Source organism: Nannospalax galili, unplaced genomic scaffold (genome assembly GCF_000622305.1).
Source record: "Nannospalax galili isolate Female #2095 unplaced genomic scaffold, S.galili_v1.0 scaffold599, whole genome shotgun sequence".
Lineage (NCBI taxonomy): Eukaryota > Metazoa > Chordata > Mammalia > Rodentia > Spalacidae > Nannospalax > Nannospalax galili.
The window spans coordinates 886,251-907,027 of NW_008343079.1; the positions used below are offsets into that span (position 1 = coordinate 886,251).

At 38.7% G+C, this 20,777-nt stretch overlaps 1 protein-coding gene across 6 annotated transcripts in view; it reads right to left on the reverse strand.

Moving 5' to 3' along the window:
• Positions 1 to 20,777, reverse strand: part of Atp13a4 (ATPase 13A4) — a 129,047-nt gene that overhangs the window by 59,219 nt on the left and 49,051 nt on the right. For 5 of the 6 annotated variants that reach the window (XM_008839022.1, XM_008839024.1, XM_008839023.1 and 2 more), the window contains 6 exons: positions 13,935 to 14,081; positions 9,800 to 9,870; positions 9,630 to 9,710; positions 7,589 to 7,658; positions 5,676 to 5,810; positions 153 to 222 (listed from right to left, as the gene is read on the reverse strand). In XM_008839022.1, coding sequence (XP_008837244.1) covers positions 153 to 222; positions 5,676 to 5,810; positions 7,589 to 7,658; positions 9,630 to 9,710; positions 9,800 to 9,870; positions 13,935 to 14,081 — 574 coding nt within the window. The remainder of the gene's footprint in view (positions 1 to 152; positions 223 to 5,675; positions 5,811 to 7,588; positions 7,659 to 9,629; positions 9,711 to 9,799; positions 9,871 to 13,934; positions 14,082 to 20,777) is intronic. The other variant, XM_008839026.1, reaches the window with a different exon arrangement.

The following is a 20,777-nucleotide window of genomic DNA, read 5'->3' on the forward strand; positions in this document are numbered from 1 at the left end:
AGGCTTCCTCCTTACAATGAAAAGATGTCAAATTCCTTTTTCTTATAATGCATGTACAGAACAGAGTAGTAAGAGCGATCAGAAAAGTAAATTTGTCATTTTCTACTTTCCCATGGATAACTAACATATAAGTATAAAATAATGGAACTTACCTTTTCTCTCACATACAGAGACTGTGATGCTGTTGTGTGATTCAACTAGATGGTGCACCTTTACAGATTGCTGCAAAAAGAAGAAAAACAGAAAAGGGTTATCTGTTTGAGTATGGACCCCAGGTATTATTCAGTACAATGCCAGTCTTCCAACATGGAGCACTGTCACACTGCCAGCTGAAGGTCCTGGCTGAAAACACAAGTCTGCTATTTATGAAAGGTTCTCTGCCAAGCAACTGGAAGTATGTTTCCTATAACACAAGGGAATTCCCTAATGTACTCTTTCCACCCAAAAGAGGTCTTGAAAATCACAATTTTGGTACAGTTCATTTAGTAGGTGACTAATGTCAAGAATATCTGTCAAGCAACATGTATTTATACTGAAATGGCTCTAAGAACTACACATTATTTCTTCTTTAAATTATCATAACTCAGAGTTCTTAGTCCATAACTGTATAAAGAGTCTAGTGATTCCTGATGCTTCCTTTTAGAGTTTGTTGTTCTGATACAGGAAATACATGGAACATTAAGAACAAATCAGTACAAGGAAGAGTTAATTTTTCCAATCATTTCAGACTTTGATTAGTTTATCCTGCCATTGTCAATTAAGACAGTCCCTAAAGGGAGGAGCTTATGAGAACACACCTCTCCCAGAGGGACTGAGTAGTTAATGGTGCCGGAGGAAGGAATATCATTTTCTTCAGTGGTGAAGCCACTGACAGGCTCCAATAAATAACCCACAACCCCTGCTCTTGCAAGCAATAATAATTAAACTCAATGGCTGGCTCTCTCTCTCTCTCTCTCTCTCTCTCTCTCTCTCTCTCTCTCTCAAAATGGGAAGGGGCCATGTTGGGAAGAAGTAAGGTTTCAGTGGGAGGAGGGGAATAAGAAAGGGTCATGGTGGGGGCTGGAGAGATGGCTCAGCAGTTAAGAACACTGACTGTTCTTGCAGAGGACCCGGGTTTGAATCCCAGCACCCACATGGCAGCTAACAACTGCCCGTAACTCCTGTTCCAGGGGATCCAACGGCCTCGTCTGTCCTCCGTGGCATTGCACAACATGGGTGCACTTACCTACATGCAAGCAATACACGCATACACATAAAATGAAATAAAAAATAATAAAATGTTTTTTAAAAAGAAAGGATAATGGGGAAGTGAAAATGACTAAAATTCATTACACAGAGAATTTTTTAAAGAAACTCCCTAAATTATTTATAAATCTGATAAGTATGACCTAAGAATAATTATCAGAATAGGATAAGGTCAAAGAGAGTTTTGCTACTAACTCATTCTCCTCTTATGCATGTGTTCATTCACTCAACAAATATTTACTGGGCAGCTTTTCCTATGCATGTTAAGAGATAGAATGGAAAACAACAGGACTATGGCTCCTATTGGAAAGGAATTTACAGAAAGAAATATATTTTAATCAAATAACCACATGCCTAAATATATACTATAGTAAGAAGGAAAATCAGTTGCTGTTGGAGAATATATAGCAAAAAGAATTAATGGAATTCTTGAATGTAAGATGTGACATTGGGCTAAGACATGAATAGTATTACTTATTCAATTGGACTCCTGCAAACCACATAGACTTAAAGAAAGGACAATTCCAAGTGACAGGCCTGAGTGTTCTGTAGCCCTAGGGGGTGGGGGTGGGGGAAGACTAGTGTGGCTAGAATCAAAAAGGTTGGGTAAATCAAGGCAGGAGAAATAAAGAAGAGCAAGTGCAATATGCAAGACTTAGAGCTCAAATTTGGGAGGAGCTGTAGTCTTCAGAGGCTGGCCTGGGGCTGCCTCAGGGTTTCCAAGACCTTCTCCTGGCAGAGCTAAGTCGCAGGTATAGAGTTTTCCAGGGGCCAAATGATCTTCACTGTCATAGGAGATTAAGTGTAAAAGCAGTTATGAGAATTTAAATGACTTCTGCTCGGCCAAACATTAAAAAAAAATTGCAAAAAATGTAAAATACTGCATTCTTCTCAAATATTTCCATTTCAGAAAGTAAATTTTTAAAATACATTTATATTATTATAGAATGAGGTAATTTTAAAAATATTTTATTTATTATTTTTATTTTGGTGTATGAGTGTATTGCCTGCATGTAGGTAAGTGCACCTGTGTCATGCAGTGCTCACAGAGGTCAGAAAAGGGCTTTGGATCCCCTGGAACTGGAGTTAGGACGGTTCATAGCCACCATGTGGGTGCCGGGAATCGAACCTGGGTCCTCTGCAAGAGTAGTCAGCGCTCTTAACTGCTGAGCCATCTCTCTAGCCCCCATACAGAGTTCTTGTATATACCTGAATCCACAATCCACCACCTTCCCCACTATGGACACCTGCAGCAAACTGGTACGTCTGTTGTCACTGGTGTGCCACACTGATGTGCCATTGACACCCGTAGTCCACGTTTGTTGTAAGAGCAACAAAGGAAAAGCTTTGTTGATGCTAACAGTATGGGAACAATCATGTTCTGGTTGATCTTTTAAAACCATGGCTGATCCTGCTGCATGGTGAGAGGGTGAGGGGAGTTATTTGTTGTAAGAGCAACAAAGGAAAAGCTTTGTTAATGCTAACAGTATGGGAACAATCATGTTCTGGTTATCTTTTAAAACCATGGCTGATCCTGCTGCATGGTGAGAGGGTGAGGGGAGTCAAGAATGAACACATGAACATGAGACAGAAGATGATTGCCAAACAGGAGGTGATGGTAATTCGAACCACAGTAGTGGTAATATAGGGAAAAGTGAATGATGTTAACAAATCTTTAAGAAAGAAAACCAGCAAGACTTGCTACATGGTTCAAAAGGAAGAAAAAGGAAGCTTCAGGGGCGACAGTCAGATTTCCAGTTTATGAACTGAATGGTCAGTGATGGACCTCATCAAATCAACTTAACCTAAAGAGCTGATTTGGAGAGGAAATTTTTGTAGTTCCACGTTGAATTTGAGGTAAGTTTTGGATATAAAGGTAATTCAGTCTATGAGTCTGGATCTCCACAGTGATCGTTGGAATTGAGCTATATCTAGAACTCTGAAAGTCACTAGCAAACGCTTTAGAAGTCATTGATAAGTACCACTATAAAAAGTAATGAAGATTCTCTCATGCCCTCAGGTAAAAACAGCCTCGAGACAAACTCATAGTTTTCCTAAATAAGCAAGGGGAAAAAAATCACTGTGCACCATTTGAATGAGAAAGAAAAATAAGACACATGTGTTTGCTTCCTCTAACTAAAAAATTTTAAAGAATGTCCAAGAAGCTAACAAAGTAGCTGTCCTCCTGGAGGGAAAGAGAAAGAGCATTTACACTATGTGAGTTTTCATACAGTGTTGATCTAATGCACCCAGCTAAAAAGTTAAGTCCAGGTAGAGGAGGATGAGCTAGCAAAGACAGTGGGAAAGAACAGGAGGAAAGGATGGGAACATGCTGTCACTGAGGTCAAAGGTGAAGAGTGCTTCAGAAAGATGGAGAAGTTAAGTAAGATGGACTGTAGGGGGAAGCACCTGCTGTGGAGGACCACATCAGTAAACAGAACTCAACACTCCAGTAAGAAGTGATAAAGGATACAAATACTTCATAGTGAAAGAAAAATAAATAAAACATGAAAAAATACGTAACTCATAACCAAAATATGCTATTAAGTTGACAGAATTCTATTTTACTTAAACTAGCAAAGATAAGGGAAACCCACACTGTTAGGAAGACTTTTTTGACAATATGCATTAAAATAATGTACCTAAAATGGCATTGGATGGGGAGTTGGAAGGGGATGAAGATAAAAGAGGGTATCTAAATATTACCAAAATGGGGCTGGAAAGATGGTTCAGTGGTTAAGAATACTTGTTCTTCCAGAGGACCCAGGTTCAATTCCCAGGACCCACATGTCAGCTAACAACCATCCATATCCCTAGTTGCGGGGGATCCGACACACTCTTCTGGTATCTGCAGGCATTGTATGCACATGGTACACTTACATACATGTAGGCAAAACACTCATATGCATAAAATAAAAATAAGATCAAAATGTATTGCATGAAATTTGCAAAAATTCAATGAAAAAGTCAAAACAGTATACCTAACTTGTGACTATTTCCAATTTTCAGAAATTTTATATCTCTATAGCTTCTTCAAATTAATTATACATACAAATATACATACTATAAGCATACATATAATTGCTGTATACATGTTTAGATGTAACATGTTACTATAAATGTACAGTATGAAAAGTTTTATGGGCAAAGATTCTCATTACAGCTCTGTTTTAGAAGCAGAAGACCAGAAATTACCTGTGTCTATCAATAGTTAAAATAGCCAGCATAAAACTGACTTGTAAAACGGTGTTAGATCTAGAGAAATATTTGTGCCGCTATAGAACAATATTCAAGATATATTAAATAAAAATACAACTGCAAAATAGTCCACATAGCATATGCCCATTTGTAAAACAAATTAATGCATATGCACTTAATGCTGTATAAAGAACATCCGGCCCCAGTATGTCCTATAAGTCACCCTTGGCACTGGAAATGGAAAGAAACTTGTTTTCATTTACAGTGTTTGGTTCTACTTGAAATTTATTTTTAGCATGTCCATATATTGCTCCTTTTACAAAGGAAAACTTAACAGCTAATTTGAAAACATTTTTCACTTCAAACTACGTATTGGCTTTAGGAGGTCTCAAGAAGAGTTGTTTAAATAAAATCAGGAGAGGGGAACTCATGTCGGAAAGTAAAAACTGAAAGAAAGATGTTTAAGTGATAAAAGTGAGCATGAAGAATCAAAATTTGCAGTAAAAAGAAGATACAGTGGCAGCTGGAGGTAGATGCATGGTCAAGGGGGAAAATCCTTTGTCTGAGCTACTTTTTTAATTTGAAGAAGCTAAAGAGTGTTAAACACTGATTATAAGGCTCAGGGAAGGAGAGAGGAGGCATTTGTGAACTGAATAAGCACTCCAAGAAGGTGAGAAAGCGTGGGTCGGCGTTGTAAAATAACTAGCAAGATTTTCTGCTAAGAAAAAAAAGAAAGCAAATGGAAAGATGAGCATCCCAGAAACCAGAGGAGAGATGGCTTGAAACCTAATCTCAGAGAGTAGGAGAACGCCTTCTTCGGAAATACAGAAGAAGGCTTGCCCAGAACAGGTTGGCACTTGTGGATTCAGTGTGATCAACCCATCTGTTCCACATGGTTTTCTTCCAACAGTGCCTTGGCTCCCTGCTATAGGCATAAAGAAATCCAAGAGTTGAACTGGAGTTTTGATAAATGGGCACCATTCAAACATAAAGGTCAAAGGAATTCATATTAAAAAGAGAGTCCTCCACTTTCTGAAAGACTAAAGACTGTGCTGTGCATGAAGGGAAAGGACTCACCAACAGAGCATTGCCAACTGTGTTATATTTTCACAAAGTTGTTCTCATTTAATATGGACCAGGCAATGACTAGTTCATGATTCTTCTTTTCTAAGAACATGTGAGTGAAGTCACTATTGCTCCCTTGCTGAGCCACAGGATTGAGGGAAACTCACCTGTCTGAGATCATATACCGTCAAAGCTATGGAAATGACAGACATGAGGATAATGGCAAAAGCATATTCCTTATAATCTTCACTGAACCACAAACAGACACTGAAGAGTTGGAATATGTAAAATGGATTTAGAACCTGTTGGCACACATAAAGACAGGAAGACAAGAATGGTATTAAGGCTTTGCACATGACTGACTAATGACTTGTTTTCATAATCAGCACCATGACACAAATCATCCCACACAATAAGTTATTCTTCTTATTGTTATATTTAATCAGCAATAGCCATGTGGTGGTTTGAATGAAAATGTCCCCCATAGGCTCCAAGTATTTGGACATTTTGTCTCCAGATGATGGCACTGTTTTGGGACGTTTTAGAAGGTGTGGCTATCCTGGAGGAAGCATGTCATTGGGGGTGGGCTTAGAGAGTTCTTAAGCCTTGCCAGATCTCCAGTCGCTCTTTTGCTTCCTGTGCCTGTGTGATGATGTGAGAGCTTAGCTTCTGCTGCTCCTGGTCCAGCCACCTCCAACCACCATGCCTCCCTGCCATGATGGACTGTAATTCCCCTGGAACCATAAGCTCAAATAAACTCTTCCTTCTATAAATTGCTTGGGTCAGTGTTTCTATCACAGCAACAGAAAAGTGACTAATACAAGCCATTTACCAGATACTGTGCTAAACAATTCATTCCCATAATTGCCTAACCAGAAGTTGCTACATATCACTGCTATAAAAATAAGGACATGGAACTTCAGATCTTGAGAAACTTGCTCAAGGTCACCAGCTATGATGGTCATGGAGTCAAGACTTAAATCCTTCAAATGCTCTGACTCAAAGCACTCATTTTAATCACTGCTGCACTTTACAATCTATAAAGGAATTCTTCACATTTCATCATATTGAATATCACAGTAGTTATTCAAGAGTAGATGTTGTCATCTCCCTTGTACATTTCCCTGGCATTCAGAGGTAACATAAGGTTTAAAAAGTTAAAATACTTTGTCTATTGCGCCTCTCTAAGACAAAACAGCTGCCACACATGATGCCATTAAAGAACTTTTTGTTAATAGATGAGTATAAGACTACGTTTTTTTCATATGTGGAGAGCTGAGCTAAAATGATCAGCTATAAGCACACATCTGGAATACTGGGAAAGAGAATAGATACCAACATCAACTATTGTAATCTTGCTTTGGCTAAAAATATTTTATGCCCTTACTCAAATTTCTTCTAATTGATTACTTTATGTCTAAAAGAGAAACAGGAATCTTGACTTCCACCTGAGGAAGACGCTCACAGCATCTTTCCTCATCAGTTTGTCTTGAAAACTTGTGGAAGTATTGAAAAACTTGAACTTAGGAAGCCTTTTTAAGTCAAAGAGGAAAGGGGATGAAATAGCAGAAATATCCAGAGTACTGTTACATGGTTTACAAACTATAGCATCCAAGATGAAAATTTTAGCTTAGTAAATAATGGTAAAGCCCTTCTTTCCCCTTATACATGCATTGAGGTCAATAGAACTTACAAGGCTGACCAAATATGGTTTTCTCCCTACAGTTTTGAATGTTGAGTTAATTGTATATGTTCCCTAAGGAAATGATTCTTTTTCATAAAATAAATAAAATTTTAGGTTGGAAGACTTGAAATGGGCTAAGCATCACAGTATTAGAAAATGAAAAGAACTATAGCATTCATCCAAGTCATCAAATAATAAGTGAACACCTGTCTGTCACGCCTGCATAAAGAACTTGAAGGTAAGAACACATGAGCGATAGCAAGAAAGTATGCCTGACATTCTTTTAAAGCAACTTGTTAACTGTAGTCACTTATTAACAAGTAGCATCCCCAGCTGACTAGACTAAAGCTGCATTATTTTCTCTCCAACACCAAAGCAAAATACTGGGCAAATTACCTCTTTGACGAGCAGTTTCCAGATAGGTGTGATTTCAACATCAATAGCATTAGGCCCACATATTAACCTCCTACAGGGAGAGACCACAGATCACTGTCAAAATGGTAGAAAAAATCACTCATTTCCTGTCCATTCAGAGAAAAGGTCTATTTCACGTTCCTTTTCTGACTTCTAGGGTCAATCTAAGTGGTCTCCTGTTACATAGCATACCTATCCATCTCAAAATAACTAGAGTGAGAGGGGTCCCAGGCACAAAATTGTAAACATGATCATGTTGTTTCCATTGAACTGGGCTCTCCTCAGATCAAATATTTCTCTAAATGGTAATTGGGTATTTAGTGCTGTCAATTGTCTCCCTCAAATACTCTTAGAATTGATATGTTCTCAGCTCTGTCTCCCCAATGCCAGTTCCACAGAAGTATGACAAGGATCATGCAGGGAGAATCATTCTGGTGACAGGAAATACTGTACCTATTTTTAACTTATATTTAGAAGTTTGGTGATGCTGCACAGTTTGTTTTAATGTGTGTGAAAAGTTCCTGGGGTCTCAAAAGTAGCTCAGCACACAGAATCATACATCACTCTAACTGAAGCCCCGGAGGGGCATTACTTTGATTATGCAGTGAATGGCAGTTTATGAAGCCTTCCTTTGGCAGAAAACACTAACCACTCTCTGTGACTTCCATGTAGGCCCTCCCACCAAACAGCATTGGCTGAATTCATTAGTCTTTAATGTAAATACATACAATTTGTGTGATCTCACTAAAATGAAGACTCAGACTGATTAGGGGTAAAGTGTGTTCTGAAATCTACATTTCTTTCATTTTTTTTCTTTTTTTTATTTGTTTATTTTTTGTGTTTCTTGGTCTTTTTGAGACAGGGAAACCCTGTAGCTCCAGTAGGCCTGTAACTGTAACTCACCATGTAAACCAGGCTAGCCTTGATCTCACAATCCTCTGCCTCCCAAGTACTGGTATTAAAGGCATGTGCCACCACACCCAGCAAGATCTACATTTCTAACAAGCTACCAGTTAATACTAATGCTGCAATGCTCTGGGTCTCTTCCAAGTACTATGAGTGGGTGGAAGGGAGTGTAAGAATCCTAGATACTCGGGACAAGCAAGTACTTTATAGTGTCCTTCCCCTCACCCCTTTAATTAAGGAGTGTCTGTTTGTGTGTGTGTGTGTGTGTGTCTGTGTCTGTGTCTGTGTGTGTCTGTGTGTGTGTGTCTGTGTCTGTGTGCCTCTGTGTGTGTGTGTGTGTGTGTGTGTGTGTGTAGTGTGTACAGGTACCCATGGTGGCCAGAAGAGGGAATTGGGTCTTCCAGACTTCCAGAGCTGGGGTTACAGGTAGTGGTGAGCTACCCAGCATGGGCACTTAACGGTCCAAATTCTGAAAGAGCAGCAAGTGCTCCTGACCACTGAGCCATCTCTCCAGCCCCTTTCTCCACTGTCTATGACTAGAAAATTGAGATCCAAATGGAAAAGATACTTGTTCAGAGCCACATAGACTCTGGACATTTCAGTGCCATCACTAAACTTTGTTTCTATGCCTAGGAACTAATTTGGAATTGTGGAACTACAAACTCAGCATGACATTGTTCTGAAGCTGTTTGGGTGCTAACTGTACAATGGTGTGTGTATTCCTGATCACACTAAAATTGACTCAGCCCTATTTTGAAAGTAACCTGGAAAAGCACTGTATAGAATAAAGTGTGTACCAACCTTAGCATCAGAAGGACGAGACTCAGTTCTTCCTCTGTGTCTCCCCATCTGTGTGACCTTGTTCAAGCCATTAAACCTCTGTGAGCCTGATTTCATATCTGTTCTGTTGGGTTCACAATTATGCCCATTCTACCCACCCTAACCCCCCACACTCCAAAAAAAAGGTTGCTCTAAAGATATGTGAAGTAATGCATGGAAAAGGCTAAATCAGTCCATGCAACCTTTTCTGATGTTACTGAATTAACATCACTTCCTGGGCCATTTGGATAACTAAGAACAGCCCTTTGAGCTAATATGGGCACAACCCACATAGTACCTAATCTCTTGTTCTTCTGTTGTTAGACCTGATCCAAATTTTACATGTATCTTTGTAGAACTGAGCCAGTCTTCCAAGGAGCTAAAATAATAATAAAAATGGTACATTTAGCAATAAGACTTTTAAGATGAGACTTTTCTTCTTTGGATATACTTGATAAAATAACTTACCCAATTTTTTGGAATTGTTCTTCAAAGTTATTCCAAACATATCTTATTTTCTGTACTTTTATGTATCTCACCTACAAAAGAACGTATTAAGAAAGTCTAAATTTTGAGGATTAGACCATGCACAACATTTCAGAGGCTGAGGACTCATTTGCGGAAGAAACAAAGAGCCATAAACACGTCTTAGGATTTTTGCCTTTTCCTGGCTTTCTATCCTATTCTTTTCTACTATACAAATGGCATTCTTATTAGAAAACATCACTCAGTCCATGTTTCAGGGGCCTACTATACAGATAAATATATGAATAAATAAAACTCAGTATCTACGTTCCACTACCTTACAAACTAATAAGGAAACAAAACATAATCCAAAATAGAAAATCATCCTTTACGGTCCCATATGTACAAATGTCAAAGAAGTACAAATATAGTTGTAAAAACGTTGTCTTAAAATAAGAGAAGACAGGTGACAGAAGGCATCATGGAAGAAATCACATTGGATCTATGGTGTTAAAGGATGGAAAGAATTTTGCTCAGATGAGGAGGAGAGGGCAAGTCAAAGACATTGTGCACAAGTTACTTGAGGGGAAGTGGCAAGATAATAGCCTTATGTCTCTTCAGGATGAAGAATAAAGCTGGGACGGTGAACTGAATTAAGCTGCATCTTGAACAGCCTAAGTGCTGGAAGGAGGTATGGAGGTCCTTATCTCACAGGTGATGGATTTCACTACAGAAGATGCAGTGAAAAAGAGCAGGCCAGCAGCATGGAGAAAGAAGAGGTTATCACAAGGAAACGTACTCCAGGAAGCTGACTCTGAGGGTGCTGGCAGCAAGAAGGAAAGGAGGATACAAATTTCCATGAACTAGTCACAGCACTAAGCACAAAGAGAAACAATGAGACTTTCATTTGCTGTGGAGCGATTTGCAGCATCTATAGAACCTTTAAAAAATACTGCTGGGTCTAGTCAGCCTGTCTAGAGTCCCTTGTTTTAGAAAGATCAGCTCTTCTTTATTTAACAGTAATCACTTGCCAACATTCTTTTAAATAAGATTGGGGTCTGCCCTTCATTTTCCCAGTTCTATGAGATATTCTGTATGAAATACACACAAAAAAAATCAATAAAAAAGAGTCCCTATCTCAAAGCCAACAACAACAACAAAAAAATGGGGGGTGGTTCCCATGGGCAAGAGATTGAATTTGTCTGCAGGGCACCTTGAACATAAATATTTTTAAATTTCCTCAGATAATTCTAAGTCCAGAAACACTGTCCAAGGCTTCCTTTTATGGCTAATCTGCTAGTTGTGTCTTCACAAACTTTCCCTGCACCTCAGTTTCCCCAGGAATAAATTGAAGCAATTGGCCAGATTATATATAAGCTCCATTCAGCTCCTTTCTATATATTCTACAACCAGGAATTTTGTAGTCAGTATAAATCACCAGGTAAATTCTAAAATTGGAGAAAGCATGTAGCTGGTACATAATAAAAATGTTCAATACATTTTTGTTGAATAAATGAATGCTTTCTAACAGCACATGTCAACTACGAATGCAGTTTGAATCTCTAAGAAATTGTAATTCTACCCAGTAAAGCATGTAGCACACGCACACACACAGACACACATACACACTCAACTCAATAGTAGCCAAGTTAAAAAAGTGTTAAATGTAGTAATTTGTAAAAATTCTTCAGAATTAATTTATTTCTATGAGGTTGGTTACTAAAGAAATTATTTGAAAACGTCTATTTCCAATTGATTTTCAGTATGACATTGGAGTGAATTGTCACTAAAAATAACATTTCCTTCATAAGTTATCAATTAGAGGTAGGAAAGACTAAAATAACCAACTCTGACCGCTTGCTAGTCAACACAGCCCATGTTGGAATCTTGAATTTCTTGCTTTACAACTTAAATTCCTCTTCAGCATTCCCTGAAAATTTGCAAATAGAGCTACTAGACACAGCTACTATTCATTATTTCAGAGTTTATCACACATTATCATCAGTTTTCTTCATCTTCCTGAAGCCGGCCAGGTATCGGCTTTGCGTCTGAAATTCATTTTGATTACATCATTCACAAGGCTAGTATCTTGACTCCAGTACTTCAGGCTCCAGTGTGCTCTCTCACAAGATATAATTCAAGCTGACCTCAGAAAAAAAGTCCCAAAAATCCTTAACTTTAGAATTCCAGATACATCAAGTGAGGGTTGCTACTTTCTCAAGTCCATAAACTTGGTAATCTATACTGGAAATGTTTTAAGGGACAAACTGTGGCAGAACGTGAAACCCTGCTCAGTTCATACCAAACCATAGTTTGAGAAGCAGAAAACCTAACAGACGCAGAGCATCCACAGGCCAAGCCAGCACCAGTGAGGAATGAAGAGGTTGCTGGCTGGAGAGTTCACTATTCCTTCTGGTGAAAGGCAGAACTCTCTGACAGAGCTTTTGGGCATCTTTGAGATTGTCCCAGGAGGAAGTATCTCTGCCTAGAGTTTATCTGCTTCTCATAGAGCCCCAGAAAGCTAGCAAAGGATGTTAAACAGAATATTTGCAAGAGGAGGAATTTATTTGCCATTTCCTGGAACTTGTCACCAGGAGATAGCAGCTAAGAAATTGAGCCTCTTGTTGTGAGGTGACTTTCACGTTTTTGCTCAGGAATCGGGGATAGTTAGTCTCCCCAGGCTTCCTGCTCTTCATTTCTTTAGAATATGTAAGAGCATCTTCCTAGCAAATGGAACTCTGGACTACCTTTCTGCGTGCAATCCTGCAAAATAACCCTTTTCATCTGTGTTTGAAAACCCATCTTAGTTCTGTAAAGATCCTAAATGATTATCACCTTGGGATTTTTTTTTTTTTCAGTTTCCATCAATGTCATCATAGCTGAATCTGACATCTCTAACAGTAATGAAAATTTCAAACCTTATTATGAATATTGATATTGTAGTTCACAAATCACCTTAATATCCAACTCAATATGTGAGGCTTATAAAAGGCCTGATGCACATGCAGAATGAGAACTATGACTTTCATTCTATAAATCAGAAACTTAAGACTCAAGGAGGCAATAACTAGTCGAACTCCCTCTGTACTAAGGTGTTATAAACAGAGACATCAAGACTGGATATCAGAACTTGCCATTTTAAGACCTCTGCCCTTCCACGAATTCTGTTTGTTTATTTGAGAATTTCTTCATTTGCCTTTTTACTTATTTATTGGATGCAATTAAAGATTCTAGAATCTTGGGGCAGTAAAACCCTGAAGGCGAGTCCAAGGCTGACCTGGAAAGCCTCTTTCTCAGGTGAAGAGTTACCTCACAGATGAGGCATTGCCCCTGGAGGAATTCCACCTCTTCTGTTTACGTTGGCAGTTTAAAGAGCTGGGCGATGACAATTGACAACAGAGAGACTTCTCAGCAACTGACTTTCATTATTTTAAAATTTGATTATTTTCATAAAGCTAATTTAAACAGTTCTCTATCTGTCAAAGAAAGCATTCTGGTTTATAAAATGTGTTTAATATAATTGTTAACTAGCCATAATTCAAGCAGTTCTAATCTGATTTAACAAAAGTGAGTAATTCAAACACATCTGAAGAACTAGAGTTCAAACTAAGGTCATTTTGCAGAAATAAGCAAATTCCCTGGAATATTCCTCAGTGATTACTTTTATTCTAAGATTAGTCTTGTTATACACATTATAAAATAGGTAATGATGCTTACTAAGAGCTAACATTTACTGAGTACCTACTAAGTAAGTACTGGCACCCTATTGATTTTTGTTTCATGTATTGAATTTAATCAATTAATATTATTGAGAGGGTTTTTTTTTTCTTTCTGTTCTGGAATCAATCAGACCCAGAGGCTTGCTCGTGCTATTTCTAACCTATATACTCTATTCCATTATCATCATTTTATAGATAGGAAAACTTGAGTTTTCAAATACAGAACTTTTCCAAAGTTCTACTATTGAGAAGGATAAAGCTGAGATTGGAACTGAGCTCTGCCTGGCTTCCAAGTTCATGTTCTCCACGATGTTCTGCACGCTCAGCTGAGGCCACCATCATGAGGACCTGAATTTAACCTTACATTTGTGGCAAAAAAAAAATTAAATATTTCTGGCATCTCTTAAAAGCTTACATACCTTTAGATCTGGCTTTCTGATGGCTCTGTTTATGATATATTCCTCATCTATAACAAGTGGGTGGTCAGGAGTGAGACCAAATGTGCTGCTTAATGCTGACAGAGAGATCCACATTACCTTTTTCCAAGAGTAAATTTGGAATTCATCCTGTGGAAATAGACATCAAAACCCCAAGAAAGTTAAAAGAAGTCATCAGGCTAAAATTCATTCTGAAAACAAAATTTAATATAATTTAATGAGTTATGAAGCTAATAAACATCCTAGACAGAAATACATGCCTTTGAAAGATGACACGCAATGCCTTGGAGTCTGAGGGAGAAAGGCTTATGATCGTTTATTTGTTAAGCATTCTGGACAGAAATATGAAGCGCTGACAGAACAACACTGGAGAGTGAGAGGCACATCCTCAGACAAGGGCTAGTTTCCCCCCATTACCTTCCAGCCCAGCAGGGAATTTCACAGGAAGGAAAACAAAAACCATGTGCACCAAGAGATTGTGTGCATCCCTGAGGGTGAAGAAACCAAATCAGTTGAGTCATCCCCATGTTTCAAGGCTTAACTCAAAATCTACCTCTTCCAGAACAGTCCTGTACTGCCACCAGGGGAAAACAAAACAAAAAGTTCTTTAGCTATCATTATGCTAACTCTGAGAGATCTTCCCATTCCTCTCTCCTGTAGTCATTTTCCGCCTGTTCTCACATTTCGTCTAAATCATTTTGACAGCAGGAACTGTGGCTTACTCTTCCAAATCTTGTTCTTGGTGAGGGGCACTAACAATTGCTCAATGAGAGCACAATATTCCAAACGGCTGAAGAGCACTGACTGCATGCATCGAGGGTATACAACAGTAACTAGCGAGATTATAGTGGGTGGGAGTGAAGCAGACCCCTTGCTGCCTGGCCCAAATTCAAAGTATTTCCCTTTGAAATTTACTGATCTGGTCATCACAGAATAAAACCAAGAGCAGCACAGCCTTGATGAACAGATACCACTCAGTACTGCCTACTTGAGTCTTGATTTCTGACTTACAGACTGAAAGTCATAATTCTCTTTCTGCGTGTTCATCGGGGCTTTTATGAACATCACACAGAGAGTCAGATATTAAGGTGATTTGTAAACTACAGTATCAATATTCATAATAAGGTTTGAAGCTGATGGGCATGATGTAGGTGTGGTACAATAGATACATAGCTCTCTAGACCCCACCCTGCCATAGTCCAGTATTGCATAGCTTGGCCTTTGATCACATCAGAGGGGGGCTTTGTCATAAGATCTTTGCTTCTAAAAATAACAATAATTAAAATACTCAACAATAGGGGTTGGAGAGGTGTCTCAGCAGTTAAAAGCACTGGTTGTTCTTCCAGAGGACCCAGGTTCAAGTCCCAGCATCCACACAGCAGCTAACAACCATCTGTAACTCCAGTCCCAGGTGAATTCAACACCCTCTTCTGACCTCTGTGGGCATTGCACGACATGGGTGCACTTACACAATGCAGGCAATACACTCATATACACATAAAATAAAAATAAATAAATAATTTTTAAATAACGTTTATATTTTAGGCACATAGTACTGCGTGTGTATTACTTCATTTAATGCTTAAAACCCTGGGAAGTGGTCACTTTGATCTCCCATTTTATGGATAAGGAATGAAGGCACAGTTGGTAACTGTTAGGGTAGGGATTTAACAACCCAGTCATACTCTGCTTGCCTCCTCTAGCATCCCTTCTCACCCTCTGCTCTGTTCTACACTTTTATTAGATACACAACTTTGTAAAACTGCTATTTTATATCCCGCTGAACTGAGATTGCCAAAGAACAATGTTTCAGTTTTAAAAACTCTCAGAAAGCAAATACTTTGTAGACAGATAGGAAGATACAGTACCAGGAAACCACTGACTGCCAAGTAGGATCAGTTAGGAAGACAGCTGCTACTGATCCTTTTAAGTGACAAAATACTATCAACTGCTAAGTGTCTATGATTACCCAACAGTTTATAACTTTGCCATTATCTTATTTGGGGCTCATAATTTTCCCAAGTTGATATCCTCTCCATTTTGCAGATGAGAAAAGTCACTACAAGCAAACCACTCTGACATTGGTACTAGGGATAGAACTCAGACCTGGGTCCAGGTTGGCCCATTCCAAGTCTTGATTCCCTCTGCTTATGTCAACATATTGTCCAGTATCACTTCTGACTTATATGTGAAAATCTCCTTCAATTCTGTGTTGTGTAACAAATAGCATCCTGTTTCTCACAATCTCTTCTCTCTTGGTAGCACAGAAACTAACTCCCAAATCAAACTAATAGTCCTCTAATCCATAATACCTAAAAAGGGAAAAGTAAAGTGGATGGTTGAACCCCAAGTTTTCAAAGCCCAATGTTAGTGCAATGCACCAGCTGCAAGCCTTAGTCCAAATGAGAATTAAAAACTGAAATTCAGTACACCTACATCTCAATATAGTTTGTGGTAACTAAATTGAAGATTCTTACATATATTTGCCTTTAAGTTCATTTCCTGTTACTGCTTCATCCCTTAACCCACTCAGTCACTCACAGTCCCATGTAACACAAAGTAGAATTCTGTAGGCAAAATAAAAGACAAGCCAATTAGGCAACCATTTTTTCTTAAAGTAGGGTGGTGACACTAACTTCTCTCTTTTTTTTCTGTTCTGCCAAGAACTCCTGTTAAATCACTCAGCTTTTTAAGGAAAAAAAGCAAAAGGATAGAAGGAAAGTATATCACTACAAAGTTTGATATTGGCTAATATGGAAAGAACACAGGCCCAAGACTTCTGAGCCTCATTTTTTTTACCCATAAAAGTAGGAATAAAAATCTCATATGGCACAGAAGCTTGAAGGAGTAAATGATGGTCTACACAATGCGTCTAGTCCAAGGTCTGGCCAGAATAAGGATGCCACAGGTTCTAGCTGGCTCACGGCCCTGTGCTTCATTGTTCACTGCATGTTGTTTCTGAGATCTTTCATAATTTGGAACTTCTTCTCATGGTGGAGATTTTAAACTATCTACCTTTCCTTTCTTGAGAAACAGGGTCTTTAAATTTTTTTTCTTCTATGTTAGTTTGTTCTCTAACATTCCCTTGTGCAGCTGAGTCTTTATTTATTTATTTTCATTTTATGTGTATGTGTGTTTTGCCTGCATGTATGTAGGTGTGCCATGTGTGTGTACAAAGTCCAAGGAGGACAGAAGAGGGTTTTAAATCACTGGAACTGGAGTTACAGACGGTTGTTAGCCATCATGTTGGTGCTGGGAACTCAACCTGGGTGCTCTGCAAGAGCAGCCAGTGCTCTAAACTGCTGAGCCATCTCTCCAGCTGCTAATAATATTTAAAATATACAAATACCTCAACATAGCTACCACTTTAATTAAATAATTGGTTTATAATGTGAATAGTCTAGCAGCTCTGGACTTTTGACATCTCAGTCTCATTGAACATATTTTCCATCTTTTCATCAAAAGAATTAGCCGAATCAATCCTTGAACTCTAGAAGAGCAGTCTTCAAAACCATTCAAGAGTACATTTCAAAAGTTGATTGTACACAAAGAACTTACGTTTGACCTGGGCAGACAAACAGAAGAAGAAATTGGGCATTTTTTTATTTCCTGTATCCTTGCACTTTTGAAACTGGAAGTGCCAGTTTAACTTTGAGATGGGAATGAAGTAGAGTATCTTACTGTTCCGGTTAGGCTTTGTCAGTTTAACACAAACTAGCGTCACCTGGGAAGAGAGAACCTCAGCTGAGTAATTTCCTCCATCGCCTTTGCTTGTGGCCATGTCTATGAGGCATTCTCTTAGTCATTCACTGGTGGTTAGTCCTCCATGGGCAGCGCCATCCCTAGGGAAATGCGCCTGGACTGTATAAGAAAGGTAGCCGAGCAAGCCAGAGAAGCAGGCCAGCAAGCAGTGTTTCTCCATGGTCTCTGCTTTACTTCTAGCTTCCAGGTTCCTGCCTTGAGCTCCTACCCTCACTTTTCTGGATGATGGACTTGTCTTACAGGCTACACATATGATCTGTAAGCTGAAATAAACCTTTGCCTCCCCAGGTTGGTTCCAGTCAGTGTTTTATCACAGCAACAGAAAAGCAAACCAGGACACTTGCATATCTTACGCCAACCTTACACAACCTTATGTATGTATGTGAGGGTTTAAATATCTTCCTGTTATAGAATAAATTTTCCCCGGCCAAATTCACATATTGAAGCCCCAACTTCCAATAGGACTGATTTCCACATACCATGAGGAAGAGAAGCCAGAGGAGTGAGAAAGCAGAGAAAATGCCACGTGAGTACACAGTGACATGGCAATCCTCTGCAAGCCAGGAGGAGACGCCTCAGCAGAGACCAGCCCCACTGTACACACTTTCTAAGGTGTTAAATCACAACATAGATGGTCATGTTGTAAAGACTAAGGCTTCAGAACTGTTTGTCAACATGGTGTCTTTCTGCAGAGGCCGGCTCTATTTCTGACTGGATGTCTAGTGAAAACCAGGTTGAAAAGGAGAATGGGCCTCAGAAGAGAAAATGTACGCCCAAGAGCCACAACGCTGTGCCCTCCTGCCTTTTCACGGGCCTCTCACACTAGTATCTTGAACCAGTGTTGATGGAAACCATATGATTATTTATTATAGATTTTATTGTTTCTTTATAAATGCTGAGCACCTGCTGTGGCCACATGCTAGGTGCCATAGAGGATGGCAAGACACCAACCACTGTCTCTAAAAAGCTATAACCCAACAGAAGGAAAGCTATTAAGAGAACAGAGCATTATGAGAGATAAAAACTAGGACTCAGAGACTCAGAAAATTCAGATTCAAGTTCTTTGCCCACATGATTTCCTTTACCTAGAAATCCTGTGTGTCCCATCAACCACCATCATCTCTGGAACTCAGAAAAGTCTTTCTCAATTTTATCTTGGTTAAATTTTTATTATATGATCCTACCGTAACTATGACTCTTTCCTAATTAGCCTCTTTAGTAGTTGTGGTTTTGTGTTCATTTGTGCAGCAATCTGTTGATACATATTCCTTTCACCAATGCCTGCCCATGACCTAACACTGTGGTGTTACATTGGTGATCACAAAGTTTACAAAGGAAGAAAAATTGAGGGAGGGAATGTCTGGCATCTCATATGCAAAATAAAGATGAGGATACCCATTTTCTGGGGTTGTTATGACAAATAAAATAACCACAATGGAATGTGATATGCAAGCTGAAAAGTGAACAGCATTTTAATAAAAGAAAGACTATAAAACCACAACAGTCAATAATGAGAACAGAGAACTGAAACTTACTGGGATAGATGATTAATTCCCTCCAGAACTGTGGAAGGGAATGAATCATCTTGTCTGTTATGTGACATACAGGTAAAGAACGGGGAATTTTTAATAAGTGAGCTAGAACACCTACTTTCAATGTTCTATAGAGAATGCATATGTGTGTGAGCGTGAGCATTTGTGTGTGTGAAAAAGAGAAAGATAGAAAGAAAAAGACAACTTCTCACTAGAATGTCATTTTATAAGGACAGGATGTCCATGTTTTAGTCATACCTAACCAGGTTTGTTGCTTAGTAAATACTTACTGAATGAACAAATGAGTGGATGGATGAATAGATGAGTGAGTGACTATCTGTAGAAACTTTCTGATAAAAGCATGTACAAAACAAGTTATTGGTATGGGAAGTTATGCTCGTGAGAAACCAAGTTGCAAAGGCAGAGGAGGAGGAGGAGATATAAGGGATAAGCAAACATAAGTTCTACTGGTTGAAGATGCGCCTGATGGACCTGCAGGCTTCAGGATGCATTGTGCTTGGATGCTTTGCAGAGTTTCTTGAGTTTTGCACTGAAGCCCCTAGCCCCGCCATCTTTCGTTGAAACTGACAGGAAATGCTACCTGTCAAACATCAAAATGAAGTGCCTTGACTCAGGCCTCATATCTAACTACCTCATCACAAAGCTCCCCTTTGCACATCACCGGGGCTGTGACAGGATATGACATATAGTGATAATGAAGGGGGAAATGTGTCTGTAATTATAACAAAGATGGAAGCTATAGAAATCATCAAGAGCATTTAATTCAGAGCACTGATGAATTTAATCATGTTATTTGCATAGAAATGCAGCAACACTGCAGAAAGTGGTTAAAATTCGCACCTAGATGAGTGATGAATAAAATACAGTAACATTTATGAAATAAAATTGCAATTACGTTCATCTATTGGAAAAAAGATAAAAATTTTGTGCTTAGTGCTGCTTAATAAAGAAAAGGAACAGAAAATAAACTGAATACTGAAGTCAGTTTGCAGCTTAACGTATACTGGGAAGAGTAAAAAAAAAAAAGCACTCTTTCTTCAGTATACGTATCATAACTTTTTTAATGTTAAGAAATGATTAGCTAATCAGGATTCATGATAATAATCTGTAATCTTACCAGTATGAGATTGATGATAAACTGCAGGCACTGATTTTTTAATAAGACAAAGAATAGATACACAACACACTTTCAGGTAGGAGTGACTCCGTTTTCTTTAACGGGAACTGGTTACAGCCCAGCTATTGTACTATAATTCAAATAAAATCCTTTGTCATTTTAGTGCAACAGCCTAGCAGTAGACTTTTAAACTATGGGTGCCGAAAGCTTATTTTTTAATCTAAGTTTCAGATAGTTAGAATGTTTGAAATAATTGAGTTCTTGTCTAATTACATAAAAACTAATTTAGAAGCTCATTTATTTGGAGAGTCTCTGGCATAGCAAATCCATCTAAAATGACATACAAGAGCAGGTAATTAAAAATTAAAATTGAAATCAAGATGGAAAAGGCAA